The sequence below is a fragment of the Uloborus diversus genome, chromosome 4, assembly GCF_026930045.1.
Source record: "Uloborus diversus isolate 005 chromosome 4, Udiv.v.3.1, whole genome shotgun sequence".
Classification (NCBI taxonomy): domain Eukaryota; kingdom Metazoa; phylum Arthropoda; class Arachnida; order Araneae; family Uloboridae; genus Uloborus; species Uloborus diversus.
In genome coordinates this window covers 186,104,833-186,121,106 of record NC_072734.1, presented here as the reverse complement: position 1 = coordinate 186,121,106, position 16,274 = coordinate 186,104,833, and the positions used below count along the sequence as shown (strand labels likewise).

General features: G+C 31.1%; 1 protein-coding gene across 1 annotated transcript; it reads left to right on the top strand.

Moving 5' to 3' along the window:
* Positions 1-127: 127 nt before the first annotated feature.
* LOC129220496 (5-formyltetrahydrofolate cyclo-ligase-like) lies at positions 128-12,724 on the top strand. Its single transcript, XM_054854919.1, has 4 exons — positions 128-489; positions 980-1,119; positions 7,899-8,029; positions 11,824-12,724. Exons 1-4 carry the CDS (start codon positions 364-366, stop codon positions 12,045-12,047), a joined length of 621 nt encoding a protein of 206 aa, XP_054710894.1. The 5' UTR covers positions 128-363; the 3' UTR covers positions 12,048-12,724.
* Positions 12,725-16,274: the final 3,550 nt, after the last annotated feature.

Sequence of the window (16,274 nt, the reverse complement as noted above, 5' to 3'; positions counted from 1 at the left end):
TCTCAGAGCAACTATTTAGAATATGGTTCAATAAACACTAATGTTTAGTCAATATACCTTCAAAAAGGATTTGGGATCTGGCAGGTGAAGGAAAAGAGTTAAGTAAATAAATAAACAAACAGTCGGCACGGCATTGGTTGCAAAGCTAAACAGATAACTTCATATCAAATTTTTATCTCATGCTAATTTTTTGGGAGAAGTGGTAGATGTGACCATATGCAGATTTTGATCTCTGCTTTAATTTTTTCCTCCATAACCCAGATATTTAATAAAAAGGACATTTATTGATCGTTATTATTATTGTCTTTTCGAAGTAATTTTAAGAAAAGTTTAGAAAAGAACCATCCCACAAAACTTTCGGCAATGTCTGGTGCTGCGACCGCTGCTTTGAGAGCTGCAAAAGCTGCTTTGCGTACAGAGTTAAAAAAACGTATTGCTAATATACCACATGAAGAACAATATCGTCAATCTAAAATTGTAACTGAAAAAGTAAGATTTGAATCACTTATCTGGGTTTCTGTTAAACTATATAGTAATAATATGAGTAAGTGAGTTTTGGGATAAATTTCACCGAAAACTCACATTTGAGGAGCGCATGTAGGACTTAATTTCTTAAGGGGCGCTGCCTCTTCGCCCCCCCCCCCTTCCCTTAAATACTCCTTACACACCAATATGCATTGGGGTTGCATCAACATTACATGTAATCCCAAAGGCGTAATGCCATATTTTAGAAAATTTGGGCTTTAATTACGTTGATTGTGTAATTAACTTAAAATTACTTGATTTTCAATCAGTAAGTATTTAGTTAAAATTTATTTATATTAGAGACAATCAAGAGCAAAGGCATTTAAGTAGTTAGTTACAATCATTTATCAGTCTTGAACAGTATTTTTGAAAAGTTGGTTAGAAATGCCAATAACACACTATTTCGTATTTTACATTTGTATCATGTTATGCATTACTCATAATATATTTATAGATTTTGGAAAATTCTCGATTCAAAAGCTGTCATCGTGTTTCGATTTACCTGAGCATTCAAGAAGAAATCAGAGTGCAAACTGTTGGAATTTTAGAGCACATATTCAAATTAGATAAAGAATGCTTTGTACCCAAATTTACGTAAGTTTTCTGTTCATTATTTATATTCTTTTGACATTGAAATACGTTTTGGCCGGTTGAAATTAAAAATTATAATTGAAAATATCGGTAAACTTTTGAATTCGTGAATAAAATATGATTTTTAAAGCTATTTAGGGTAGAACTAGAAACAAATAATCTAAATTATAGTTTCAAATGGAATGATCAAATTCTGATTTTCCATACTCTATTATACATTCCCAAGCAGCCTTCAGACAGTTAAAAGTTCTCTTAAAGTATTATTACTTAGTTATGCTGAACAGGGGTGCAGAATATGTTCAAACGCCTGAACTAAGATCAGGGGAAAGTTTTGCACTGTGGGCAAAATTTCTATCAAAAAAAAAAAGTAATTTTTCTTTAAATTATGATGTCATGCACTGGGTGTTTTTAAACTACAAACTTAATTTTTTATAATCATTTAAGCATTTTAATTTTTGTTGATTGGCTTTTTATGTAAGAAATTCAACTGCTGGTATTGGTTAGGCATATCAAACACTTTTTCTAAGTTGTCCCACACAATAATCCTTTACATTTTCTCAGAACAATTTGGGCAAACATTTTATGTTTTGGGGGAATATTAAGCTTGGAAAATTTTTATTCCTTCCTGATGTTGAATACTGAAAAAGAATAGAGTATTCAATGCATTCCTGTGTTAAAAGGGAGAGAACTTTTAGTTTACCAAAAGAATTTGAAGAAACTCATGCTGCTGAGGGCTAACATACCTACTAATAGTATAACTGATTTTTTTGTTATTTTCAAAAAGGAATGTCTACAAATGTTTTCATGCTTTGAGAGAGGCAGGAGGGTTTCCGACATTTGACAGTTTATGACAAGGTAGAGGGAGGGGATAACAAGAAGTGTTGTGACATTATATGTTTTTTTTAAAACAATATGCTCTTAAAAAACAGCATGACAAGGGGGGAAAGTGAAATATGATGCTTTGTGAGAAAGGGGGAAGCGTTAAATTTGTGGGAAAACATTATGAGACATTTATGGGCAGCCCCTTACTTCATTTTAATTAATCTATTACATTATATTATTGAAAGACAGTATTAAGGTTCATTGAAATTATTAGTACATTGGCAAAGCTATTGACTCTTATGTATTGCACTTAATTTTGATAATAATATAATCTGCTAAATTTACAAAATGGTTTCAAAAGCCTTAATTCTATCTTATGATCATCACTGACTCATGTCTAGTTATTATTCAATAAGTTAAACTTTTTTTGCTACAAAGCACAGTTGGGATTTCTGAAAAATTGAATAAAAAATCGGATCAATTTGATTTATTTTCTATTTTATTTAAATTTTTTGCAATATGCATAGAACAGTTTGTTATTAGAAATAAACTTATTAACTATATGGAATATTCTACTTATATAATTTACACAAAATATTGTACCTAAATTTAAATATCTATTTCTACATTTTAATCTTATGGAATTCTTTTTTTTTTGTTATTGTATAATACTAACTAAATAGAAGGTAAATTTAGAGAACAAAATTGAATACTTAATGTAAACTATTTATTGAAAAGAGAAACAATCGTAGTTCATAGTATATATTAAGAAAAGTAATGCTGTGGATTTGATTGTTTTAATAAAAACACTAGTTTTGATGCTTTGTCCACTCTTAAATTGTTACAAACATAAAAATGAATAACACCAAAAGAAAAAAAAAACCCTTTCTGCTCCAGCAGATGAAGCTATGTTTGTTGTTATTTCATACATAAACTGGATTTCTAGTTCTGTGATGCTCTCTCTACCTCCGATTGCATAAAATGAATTCCAGCAGTCATTATATCTGTAACATTTTAATTCATTAATGCTGATTTTTGAGATCGACCACTTTTTATTTGAAAATTAGCTACAATGCTGACAAGACTTTTAAACCAAAAAATGATTTTTTTTCAAAAAATCTAGAGATTTAAATCTAAATTTTAATCAATTGATTTAGATCATGCCAACTCTGCTACAAACTAATACAAAGAACAGGGTTCATACCCTTTAGGCAGAAAAAAATTCAAGCACTTTTCAAGTACTTTTCAAGGTAAAAAATTTTGTTTTCAAGGCAATATCATAAATTTGTACTAAAAATATTGTATGCAGATTTCATTTACTACAAACACATAGAAATAAGGCAATAATACAAAAAAGTATAGGAAAACAAAATTGCTTTTTCTACAATGAGAGACACTTTGGTGAAAAATCTACTGCGTTGAAAGTTTTTCTGAAAATGTTTGAAAAGTTTGGTCATAAAGAGAAGCAGATACCAAGAGGTTTAATTTTGAGGTTTTTCAAAGGTTGCAGCAGTCAGAGGTTTGTATATTTTCTAGAATCAGCAAATTAATACTTTTAAAAAAAACCTTTCATAAGTGCTTTTAACTTTTATGGGAAGAAACTAAAATAGAGAGGAGTTTTTGAAGTCACTCCCCCCCCCCCCCCCCCCCCCCCCCCCCCCGGTTTCAACATTTATTTCCAATATCTATACAGTGGTTTATTACAATATAAGGGCGGTTAGGACAAAACACTACCCAGAAAGTTATTTCAGTTTGCACTATTAAGTTCTAAAAATATTAGGTTCGCAAATCATTTATAAGTATGCAAATCAATTATTCGTATGTATTTATTAGCTGTTCAGCCAATAAGGCATTTCAACTGTCCTCGAGTAAATTTAAAAAATAGGAAGTAAGAAAAGTTTATGAAAGTCCACAGTACAGTCTCTACACCTCAAAATATACAAAAGCAGCTTAAGCAGTGATAAAAAATCTGAATGCAAACTTGAGCCTATTCAGCTTTCATTGATTAACTTGCAATAGACAATAAATGTGCAAGTTCAGATTTATAGAGCCATATTTCGAAATTGAAAAGATTCACAAGAAGTTGACATATATTAGAGACGTACCGAGTACTCGGCAGTCTTGCATAATATAGACGAACGCGGCGAACGGCGTTCGCAGAAAATTTTTGGCTCTGCAGAAATTTTATTTTTCACTACTAACATTAATTTTAAAAAAAAATGAATTTTTTTTAAAAAAAAAACATTTTATTTCTGTTTCTTCTAAATCTTATGCAAAATTAATCTAAAAAATAATTATTTCTTCTTGAAATCGCGATTATAGTACGCTAATTACTTAAAAGATAAAGGAGTCAACAGTTGCAAATCAAGTCGAGACCGCTCCTACTATGACTGTATAGTTTTTTATTTTACACAGCCTGGATCGCGTAAGGGGAAAATTCAAGTACATAAAATAAACAACTTTACAGACTACGGAACGATCACTCCCGCTGTAAATTGAGTTCAAATGCGTTGGCGTAGAAAGAGGGGGGGGGAGCACTAATTTAAAACTTTTTTAACAGATAACATGCAGAAAATACAGTATTTTTTTTGCAGAAATACTTAATTTCAAACAAATAAGTAGTTTTGTTGATTTGTGTACAAAATCAAATATCTTCATAAAATTTTCAAGTAAAAAGCAGGAAGCTCATGTTTTATCAGATCTACATGAACTTTTTCACTTTAAAATGAAATTAATAATAATGATCGTGTGATTGATATTGAGCAAAAAATAATAGTTTAAGCAGTTTTCTTCAGTTAGTGAAAAGTAAGCATAAACTATATGCTGTTTTAAAATAAATAAATAAATAAATAAAAATAAAGTTCCCTCCCCCCCCCCTTTTTATATTTTTTTATAAAAGCGTGAATAAGGCAAAATAGTTATTTGCAGAAAATTTTCCAGTTAGGATTTGTGTTCGCAGAAAGCTTTTCATTTTATCTAAGTCTGGTACTCGGTAACTACTCGGTACTCGGGCTACTCGGTCAATTTGCCGAGTACTCGGTACTCGGCCAAATTCTGATCAGATACTCGGCCAATACCGAGTAGTTGCAAAAAATTGTATATTGTCTAAGGCAGATACTAAAATTTATAAAAAAAGGAGCAAGCGTTATATTCTGAAATCATTTACAATTAAAATTTATAAGTCAAATTTAAATTTTGAGAATAATGAAGTTTGTAATGCTTCAATGGAATAAATCTTTATTTTAATGTCCCCAAAGTTAAAACTTATTTATTAAAAATTATGCAAAAAAGATAAGTATAGAAAATATGGAATTTTTATATTAAAAATGGATTTTTGCTACAAACAAAAATTAGTTATAAAAAATGTAAAAATACCTTTGCTTAAAAAATAAAACAACCTTAAAAGTACAGTGCAGGAACACTGCAGATATGTGTTTTGGCGTTACAAGGAATTCCTTTTTCAATGCACAAAATGGGAGCTCGTAGATTTAAAGGCATCCGACAAAAGTCGGATTTTTTCGTCGAATGTCTTTACATTTTTCACATGTTATGCACTGAAAAAGACGTTCCTTGTAACGGGGGGGGGGGGGGGCAGAAACACGTGTCTGCAGTGTTCCTAAACATTTGTTTTATCTGCTTTTAAAAATTATTTATGTTTGGCGGACTAGAACTATTAATTGATTGGTGTTTTAATTCCAACTTCATTAATCATACCTTTTATTTATTTTTAATTTAAAAAATATTTTTTTTGTAAAATTTTTGACACTAACAAAATTGTTTATATAATGCGTAGTTAAATTTCAGCAGGAATTTAGTTTTAAAAACTATTATATAGACAAGGAGGTCTGTACTAGTATTCCAGTAAGTTCAAAATTCGTCACATGTGTGTCGGTGTTTCTTCTTTAAACATAATTGGTATTTGGTAACTCGACCGAGTAGTGAAAGGCCGAGTACTCGGTAACTCGGTACTCGGCCGAGTAGTGAAAGGTCGAGTACTCGGTACTCGGCCAAAGTGCTACTCGGTACGTCTCTAACATATATTATGACAAAAGTAGTTTTATTTTGAGAAAAAATGGGTTATTGTTGAAATTAGAATTTAAATTTAGAAAGGCAATAATATTCAGGTGTAATTGTGATTTGTGAGTTCATAAAAATTTACCTGAAAGTTTCAAAGAGCAAAATGGGGCTAGGGGGGGGGGGGAATAATTTTTAAAACTAAGACCCCTTTTACTTGAATATACATATGTACAACAATAGCTTTTGCTATGCATACAATTCATAAAATAGTTTATTAAGTCAAAATATTCTGCATAGAAATACCATGTCCAGTGCCTGTTGATAACCAGCAACAGGCACTGGGCCTAGCTAGGCTGGTACTGGTCAATTTATTAGATCCAAATGAAGATGAATGACCCTCCTTAAGCTATCTACCCCTTTGCTGATTAAAGCCTCTTTCAGTAAGCTCCAAGTACCCACAACCTTAATAAAGTAGTAATTTTGAACATTTGAGGAAAAGGAGAAAATTGGAGATAAAAGCATAAAAATGAACACTACTGGATTTCAAGTGAATAATCATAACACAACCACCCCTGATATACACCTTATTTATTTTAGCAGATATAAAAAAATGATGTACTTATTAATAAAATTATATAAATCAACTTTATGTTTAAAATACAAACTTTAAGTTAATTTGTTAGGTGCTCAACTGCTGAAATTTTTTTTAAAAAAATCTGTTATGACCAAAAATTAGGTAAAGATAATCATTCAAAATTGCAAAAATAAATAAGCAAATAATTAAACAAGACCAAGGTAATAAATTCTTTAACTCTTTAGTTATTAAAATAAAAAATAAAATAAGCTAATCTGATGTAGCAGTGTCAAAATAACTACTAATTGCCAAAAATATAAAAATATTTACAAAATGCAAACGGATTGAAATCTCAAACAAGGGAAGCAAATTTTCGCGAATTAAGTTTAATGTTGTCATGTTTCCCATAAAATAAACTTATATTTTACTGAAATTAAGCATAAAATATGCTAATCTACGGTAGCAAATATGAAAATAACATCTGATTAGTGAATATATTTAAATATTTGCAAGATGCAAAAAGATTGAAATTTCAAACACGAGAAGCAATTTTTTTGCAAAGTCCGAGTTCGTTCGACGTGGCATGTTTCCCATGAAATAAATTTATTTGTTTTTTTATTAAAATTAAACAAAAAATATACTAATCTAAGGTAGCATATGCAAAACTAACATTTGATTAGCCAAAATATTTAAATATTTGCAGGATGCAAAAAGATTGAAATTTCAAACACAAGAGCAATTTTCCGCGAAACCCGAGTAAGTTCAATGTTGTCATGGTTTCCAAATTAATTTCTTTGTTAATTAATGAAATCAAACAAAAAATAAACTAATCTAAGGTACCATATGTCAAAATATCTTTCGGTTGTAAAAAACATCAAAATATTTACAAGATGCAAAAGGATTGAAATCCCAAACACGGAAGCAATTTTTCGCGATGTTGCATACTGAACACAAGCTCAGAAAATTGCATTGGTGAAATACTTTTTTAAAACTTCTAAGCACAATTCGTTGATTTTTGAGAGAATTTTAGCACTAAGAAACTTTTTCAAGTTTTTAAAACTTTTTCAAGGTTTTCAAGCACTTGAAAATGAGCTTTTTTTTTTCAAGCACTTTTCAAGGTTTTTCAAGGGCGTACGAACCCTGAAGAAAATACCTTTTTGCCTCAAATGTTTAAATTTGCTTTTAGATTTTAAACTGCCTGAAAATAGAAAGTTTCTCAGATAAGAATTTAATTAAAAACTAAAAATCACTTTCATAATCCATTACATTATTTATTGATTTGCTCTCATAGAAGTTTTAAAATTATTTCCTTGGTTTATAATAGCAATATTATACTGATGTCTCTTTTTGTTTTTGAATTTTAAAATAGTCCAAACAGTCATGACATGGCAATGTTAAAGATCCACTCTCTTGAGGATTATGCAAAACTTGTTGCTGACAACTGGGAAGTAAAACCACCGAATGAGGAAGATATGAAACGTGAAGATGCTCAATCTACAGGTGAAGTTTTTCTTTCTCTTTTGTAGCTTTTGTATTCATTTACACTAGCGGTTCCCAACCTTTTTAGCTGTGCGGCCCACCAGTTTTGTAGAAAACATCATTGAGGCCCACTAACAACTATATTTTACTTGCACAGGCAAAATTTACTTTCTGGGGAGAGGATTATCTGCTCATATAACTGTCCTTAAGTGTCAAAGTTATCAAGCATGGGATTTTTGACACTGTTTCATCCTCTACAAGGGAGTTGATATCTGGATTGAAAATGGACAGTTTTAGTCTCAAATAAATTGCAACAATTAATGCATTTCTACATTTTTTTTTTTAACTGCAAGGAAAAGTCTCATTCAAGTAGGTAGGTTGTCGTCAAGCCCTTCAAGTGTCTCAATTCAATGGTTAATTAGTCATGCCAATTCAACAAAGGAGGAGCATTTTTCACTTGAAGTTTGAAGCTAATTCTAGTTCCTTTGACAATTTTCTTTAAAGGAGTTTCTGATTTAATAGATTTCATTTTCAATTATAGGGAAAAGTTCCTAAGATATATGAAAAATCTTAATTCTAAAGTTCCTTATTGGCTATGAGCCAGGGAGAGCTCTTGAGTGAGGGTGACAGTACATCTAATAAGTGATTATTGGCTATGAGCCAGGGAGAGCTCTTGAGTGAGGGTGACAGTACATCTAATAAGTGAATTTTCACAAGAACGAGAATAAAGACCCCAAGATTTATCTTGATGTTTCAGATTATCAACCAGTGTCCACAGCTCAGTATCAGGCAGTTTGAGGCCCACGGGTTGGGAGCCGCTGATCTACACTATTAAAACCTGTGCGCTTCTGTCTGTCTGTATGTAACCCTACCTCCTCTGGACTATGAATGTCTACCAGGTCAATTCTGATACTGGTCCACAGCATCCACTAGAAGTCATTCCCCTCTTTACACCTCTAAACCTTAAGGGGTTGGAAATCCATGAAGTCCTGAGGACATCCAGGGGTGAAAGTATTAAAATCATCAATTGTCACCTGCTGCAGGCAGCGAACAGGGATTGGGGAACAAAGCGACCTTGGGGTGGAGCCCCAGTTTTGAAAATAAAAACTGAAATGATGGATGAAGCAATCAAAAATGAACTTTTTCTAAATTGTTCAATAATTATTTCATACTAGAAAGTCGCCCATCAAGGTATGACGGGTGAAAATTGCTTCTACAATTTAACAAAGCAATTGCCTGTTTAGTGATATTTTGATCGTTGAAACCACTTTTTCATTTCTTCACTCTTCTAAAATGACAGTCTTACCAGTAAAACAGTTAAGTGCCCGGATCCAGTTCAGCCTTCTCAAAATAAAGCATTTCTCAGCTTGTCAAACATTACCAAAAATAAAGTAAGACAAAACAATGTTAGAAGAAGCACAAATTTGTAAATTACAGCAGACACGTGTTTCGGCGTTACAGGGAACGCCTTTTTCAATGCAAAAAATAATGAGCTTATGGATGAAAAGACATCCGACAAAAGCCAAGAGCAGATAAGCATGCAGCTTAAAAGATAAAAACAGCGGATTAGCCAAACACCAATGACAAAGTTATAAACCGATCAGGAACCAATAGGAATGCAAGCAAAGGCCAAGAGCTTTCTCTTAGGTACGAACCCAGAAAGAAAGAATTCAATTGGACAAGGATTAAGCCGAAGCTTAAACAAAAAGAAAAGAAATTGTCAGTAACCGTGAACCGCAAGAAAGGAAAAGCTGAATGAAAAACCATGAAATAAAATAAACAGAAACAAAAAATATTCCAAAAAAGGAAAAATAAAGATAAATAGAAGAAAATGGGGGGAGGGGGGGTGTCAATCAAGACAAAAAGGTAAAAATAAACAAAGGAAGATCGATAAAAATGAATGGGGGGAGAAAAAAAAGGGGGGGATGGGGGAAAGGACAGTATTAAAGATATGGGAGCCAAATGTTAGAAAAATATGGAACTGCACTAAGATCGTTAACTAAGTTAGAACTGTTCCTCAAAATATGAAAGGATTCCCAAAAGTCAAGATCTGATGAATTGCGGCATTTTTGGATAATCTGATAAGAGTTAAAATCAAAAGAGTGATTCGAATCCCAACAGTGTTGAGCAATACTAGACTTATTTAATTGTTGTTTTTTCACATAATTTTGATGCTCTTTCAAGCGAATTTTTAAAGCACGCCGAGTCTGTCCAATATAGGCAAGTTTACAACTACAATTAATTCTAAAAATTCCACAACAATTAAGAGGGTGAATAGGATCTTTAAGAGAAGAGAATGAAAGTTTATTAATAGGAGAGAACACCACCTGGAATTGGAAACGTTTTAGAATCTTAGCAACCTGATAGCTTACAGATGGAAAGAATGGCAAAACAACCAAATTCTTTCTGATGAAGGTTCGGTTAAGAACATTAGTTTGGGATTTATTTGAAAGTTTTTTATAAATGGAATCAATCAAAGTTGGCGGATAGTCTCTATCAATTGCCACAGCTTTAAGATAATTAAGTTCCACTTTGAGAAGTTCCGACGAAGAACAAATATTAATTGCGCGATAAACAAAAGAATTGAAAGCAGAATATTTTTGATTTGGAGGATGAGACGATAGTCTATGAGGAGGTAAAGAAACAGCAAAAGGTTTGCGATAAACAGTAGTTTCAAAACCAATTTCAGTACGAGAAACAAGTACATCAAGAAATGAAATGCAATTATTCCGTTCTTTCTCACAAGAAAACTGAATATGAGGATCAATGGAGTTTAAAATAGATAAAACCTCATCACTCTCAAACTGATTCTGGTTCATTAGAACAAAACAATCATCAACATACCGAAAATAAAATTGAAACTGCAGTTTTTGGAACAGCTTAACCTCAAAATAATGCATGTAAATATCACTAAGAATTTGGCTAAGTGGGTTTCCCGTAGCCAGACCATCTAACATAATATAAAATTTCCCATTAAAAACAAAAGAACATTGCTTAAGACAAGTACGGGTAAGAAAAATTAAATCCTCAATTTCCGTATTGGTGAAATGAAATTCAGAAAATCTTCTACGAAGGCATAACAATGAACCCTCGACGGGAACGTTCGTAAATAAAGAGTTAACATCAAAAGAAGCCATAAAAGAATTATTTGGAACGAAACTATGAATTTTTTTAACAAACTCAACAGAATTTTTAATAGTAAATAAATTGTGACTCCTAAGGGTAGAAAACACAGAGACTAAATATTTTGCAAGTTTGTACGAAACTGTACCAATATTGGAAACAATCGGCCTGAAAGGAATACCAGCTTTATGCACCTTAGGTAAAGCATAAAATGTAGCACAATTAGCAATAGATGGAACAACAGAGCGTTTAACATTTGAAGGAATAGACTTAACAGACTTGACAGCAGATGAAATAGTTTTTAACTCTTTATCACTAGGATCTTTAGAAATTTCAACATATGGCCCAGAAGAAATCAAATCATTAGTTTTATCAACATAAGATGATTTGTCAAGAACAAAAATTTGGCTACCCTTGTCAGCTTTGGTAACAACCAGATCAGAATTCGAAACTAAGTCTTTAACAGAACGGCTTACAGTAATAGCAAATACAGGTTTAGAAATTTTCGAGTTTTATCTTATTACCAAAAATAGTATCAAATTATCATGCCGTGGTGCGAGTTTCATTGTTTGTGACGTCAGTGTTACTCGATCATTCGCTATTATATATATGAGGATTGTCTTGATATATATTTTATTTAAATGTCAAGTTATAAAAATCATTTTAATCTTTGTTATTCTTCATTTTTAAAGGTGGCTTAGATTTATTAATAGTACCTGGATTAGCTTATACCAAAAGAGGACACCGCTTAGGAGGTGGAAAAGGTTATTATGATGCTTATATTCAAAACTGCTCTCATGATCCACATGGACGTCCTTATACAATTGCTCTGGCATTTAACGAACAAATTCTTCACAGCATTCCTTGTGATGTCCATGATTTCATGGTTGATGAAGTTATTTATCCTGATAACTAGAGATTAATATATATACCAAATTAGTCTTTTTATCATTAGCTATTAAAATGTTTAAAAGTTTCGTACAAACTGATGGAAACTTTTTCCATATGTGGTTGTACTTAAAATATTTTGAAAAGAATATTAAAACTTATATTTCTATGAATTTTATCTGTTGATGACTTGTATATTATTATTATCAATTGTTCATTTTATATTGAATGTACTTAACTTTAAATTTTATAAATTAAAAATATATGCCTGATGAAATAAAATGATTTTAAAAACATTACATTCAACTTTAAAGTGTGCTGTTTGTTGTATAGCTATTTTTTATAAAAATAAAGCTGGAGCTTACATAAAATATATTATATGTATACAAATGAAAATGCAAAGTTGAAGCCTTAATCAAAATTATTATATATAAACAAGAGAAAATGTAAATTTGAAGCCTAAACCAAAAATATATGTCAACAAGTGAAAATGTTTTTTCCTATACAAGGAAAAAAGGTCAAGTTGAAGCCTAAATTTAAAATGTTGTATGTACGAATTGTGTTTTTCTTTACAGAGAACTGAAAAGGATTTATACACATGCATGTGTTCCTGTTATGCAAAATGAGATTATATTATAAATGTGTATTTCTAGTGCCTTTATGTATAACTAAGTCATTTAGTCAGAAATAAACATATCAAATTATTGTGTTAGTTCCATTCTATGAAATAAATTCAACTAAGTAACATGGCAAATTAAGATTGTTTGTGTCCACCTTACCTAGTAAACTAACATGGTCCACCAAATCACTTGAAACTGTCTATGCAAATTCATGCTTCACTTAGTTTCAAAAAATAATTTTCTTTATTCGGGCCTGTTTATAGATGCTTAGCTAAATATATATAATTAAAATCTCACTCCTAGGTAGCACAATGGCAAGTGTACTAAACAACAACAAGAAACTCAAAAGAATATTAACAATGTAAATTGAAAACCATGTAAATATGAAAAGTTGAACAATAGAATGGGCAGTAACTGCTACGTTATCAAAGAGCTGGAGCAGTTGACGTAGCAGTTACTGCCTATTCTATTGTTCAACTTTTCATATTTACATGGTTTTCAATTTACATTGTTGATATTCTTTTGAGTTTCTTGTTGTTTAGTACACTTGTCATTGTGTCACCTACCAGTGAGACTTTAAATAATAATATATGTAATATACATTTAATACTATAGCTGCGATTGCAGTCTAAATATAGAATATTTTACTTCAAGTTTTAATAATTATATATATATCAAATGTAATCATTTTTGTGCATGAAAAATTAAAAAGAACTCAGAAATTAAAAAAGAAAAAGCATTTTATTTTACATAGAATTGTACACAACGTCAATGGTTCAAGTTTAATAAGAAGCCTCTTTCAGGCTTGTATTGAAATTTTCTATACACATAGACCAGCAGTATATGGTTATTTCAAGATATGAAATTATATATATATTTTTTTTTTGCATAAAATCACGAGTTCTAAAAATAGCTTTTTTGATACTGATAATATTTTGCAACAGGAAGGAAAACTATTGATAATAATAATAAAAAAAAGCAGTGGTGTATTTACAGGTTTGGAGTCCCTTAGAGATGAAAAAAACTACGTAAAATATTTATTCTTCATGCGTAAAATATTTATTCTTCATGCGTCTTTTTAGATCCTCTATTTCGCGGTACCCAAACTTTTTCAATTCGCAGTATCCTTTGAAAAATTACAATTCTTTATGACACTATTACAGCTCATCTCTGTTATATTTATATACACTCAAACCTGTTTTTGTGTGGTGGATAGGGACCACATAAGAAAAACGTTCGAAACTTCTGATATAATTATAAAAAAGTTTTTGCAATACAGGTAAAAAATGTGTTATAAATGTGGTGGATAGGGACCGCATAAAAAGTCTCGGGTAGCAAATAACCTAAAAATTTACGAAATAACTAGGGAACTACTCTTTAAACGAAATCAAAGTAAACCAAGTGATGATAATTTTTGCCGAATCGGACAAAATTTTCCGCATAAGGAAATTTTTGGGAAGTCACTATGACTTCCCATCGGGTTGCACCTGTTGTCACTTGAAGAAACTACCTCACACTCATTTTATAAACAATTTCGTCAACAGAGTCCCAATCTGATTGCAATTTTCTTTTACTGTACAAAAAAAGACCAGACATAAACAGGTTTGATACAGTTGTCTCTCTGTTTAACGACGCCCTATTTAACAACTTTTTCTATTTAAAGACTGCTTTTCATGGTCCCAGATGGTCCACTACAGTTTTAAAAGCATTCTATTAAAGGAGGATTTCTACTTAAGGACGATTTTTGTCGTCCCTTGAAAGTTGTTAAACAGAGAGAGCCAACTGTATATACCGTCGCCTCAGAGCAACAGTAAGATAAGTGTTACTTCTGGCAATAGATATCTTACTGTTGCTCTGAGGTGAGGATATACTAATACCATGAACGTTTCCAGGCACCACTCTCCTCTCCCTGTGGGACCCACTTTGGGGACCCGTGCCCTATATCATGGGTGCCCCTCATCGCAATATGGTAAATCCGCCAGTGATTAAAAGTACAAAATATTAATAAAGAGTCGCATACACATATTTCAGCGTTGCAAGGAACCATTGCTTTGTTGCCAACAAAAAAAATTTAAAAAATCTAAGCTTATGAGTGAAGACATGTTGCTATTTTGTTGAAGTTTTTCATTAAATATTTAACATAAATTATAAACATTTTACTTCACAAAGCAAGATGCTTCTTGCCAACTGTAAACTAATTGCTGTTTTAGGTGTTAAAATATCCAGCATCACATTTATAAGACAATAGTTATGCCTGTTTTTCATATGAAGGATCGTCAAGTTTTGTTTTGTTGTATTCTCAGAGATTCCTTCAAAACAAATCACACAAGTCAAGTACTTTTGCTAGGTCAACAAATTTTTAGCTCTCAGTCCTTATTAATTTGTATATATATGAAATTATAACAAAAATTTTGTCTAAACTGTCTCACACGTAACCATGGAATTAACCCACATGTTATTCTTACAGGTTTGCCACTCAACTTTAGGGGAATAATTACCTGTGTTACCCACGTATGCAATGTTACAAACAAGCGTACACTGATATTTAAAAAAGAACATTAATATCCTGATAATTTCATCACAGAGGAAAAACAAAAACAAATAAAAATGTAAAATAAGGGGAATTACAGAAGAATTTCTTAACTGAAATAATAACATGGTGATTGAAAATATTTAACTTTTTATACAAGAAAAAGGAAAAAAAAACCTTCTCATAACCATTCATTACTTGGACCTAAAAAGATATTTTTATCAAGTGCAAAAGTTAAACATAACTATGAATATTGATGACTCATTTCATTCTCTCTAAATTAATTTAGCATAAAATTAAAGATGCATATCATTTGAATAATTTTTACTTTTATAATAGACATTTTAGTATTTACAAACACACACACACACAAAAAAAACCCTAAAAGTAAAATTACTATTTTTTATTTCATTTATGAATTTTATAAAAAGTATTATTATGTATTTATTTTGGTAGTTTATATATTTGAGTATTAATTTTGCAACTGCAATTTAAAAATTCCCTGGATTTTCCCTGTTTTTTTGTTGAATTTGAATTCCCTGTATTTTTTTTGTTTCTTCAGGTTTCCCTGCGATGTGGCAACCGTCTTAAAAGTAATAATATAAAAAATGTGCCATCAATATAACACACATTAAATAATAAAAAAAAAAAAGTCATAAGATATTTTTGTTTGATATTATTTAAAGCAATTTCAGAAAATGAGAAGCATTCAACGTCGAAATGGAACAGGAACATGAAGTTTTTCACAGATGTAATTTCATCAAGTCCATAAAAGTGTCAGACAAGCAGTTTTTTACCGTTGTGGTTGTAGAAGGTACAGCCATTTATATCTCCATGGATATAGAAGTGCTTAGTGCTCAATCTACCTGGAAAACTACTAAACCATTTAGTTTTCAGTTTGCTTAAAATGTTTTAGCTGCTACTGAAAATGACGAAATTACTGTTTAAAATGGTTCTTCAGTGTTGAATCCACTTTTCATGTTTCTAGGAGGAGTGCATATGCATAAAATTTAAATATGGGATGTTCAAACATATTATTTAAGCAATGAAAAACAGAAACTTGCAGCTTAACATTTCATTTGGTGTACTTCAATGAAACATGGAA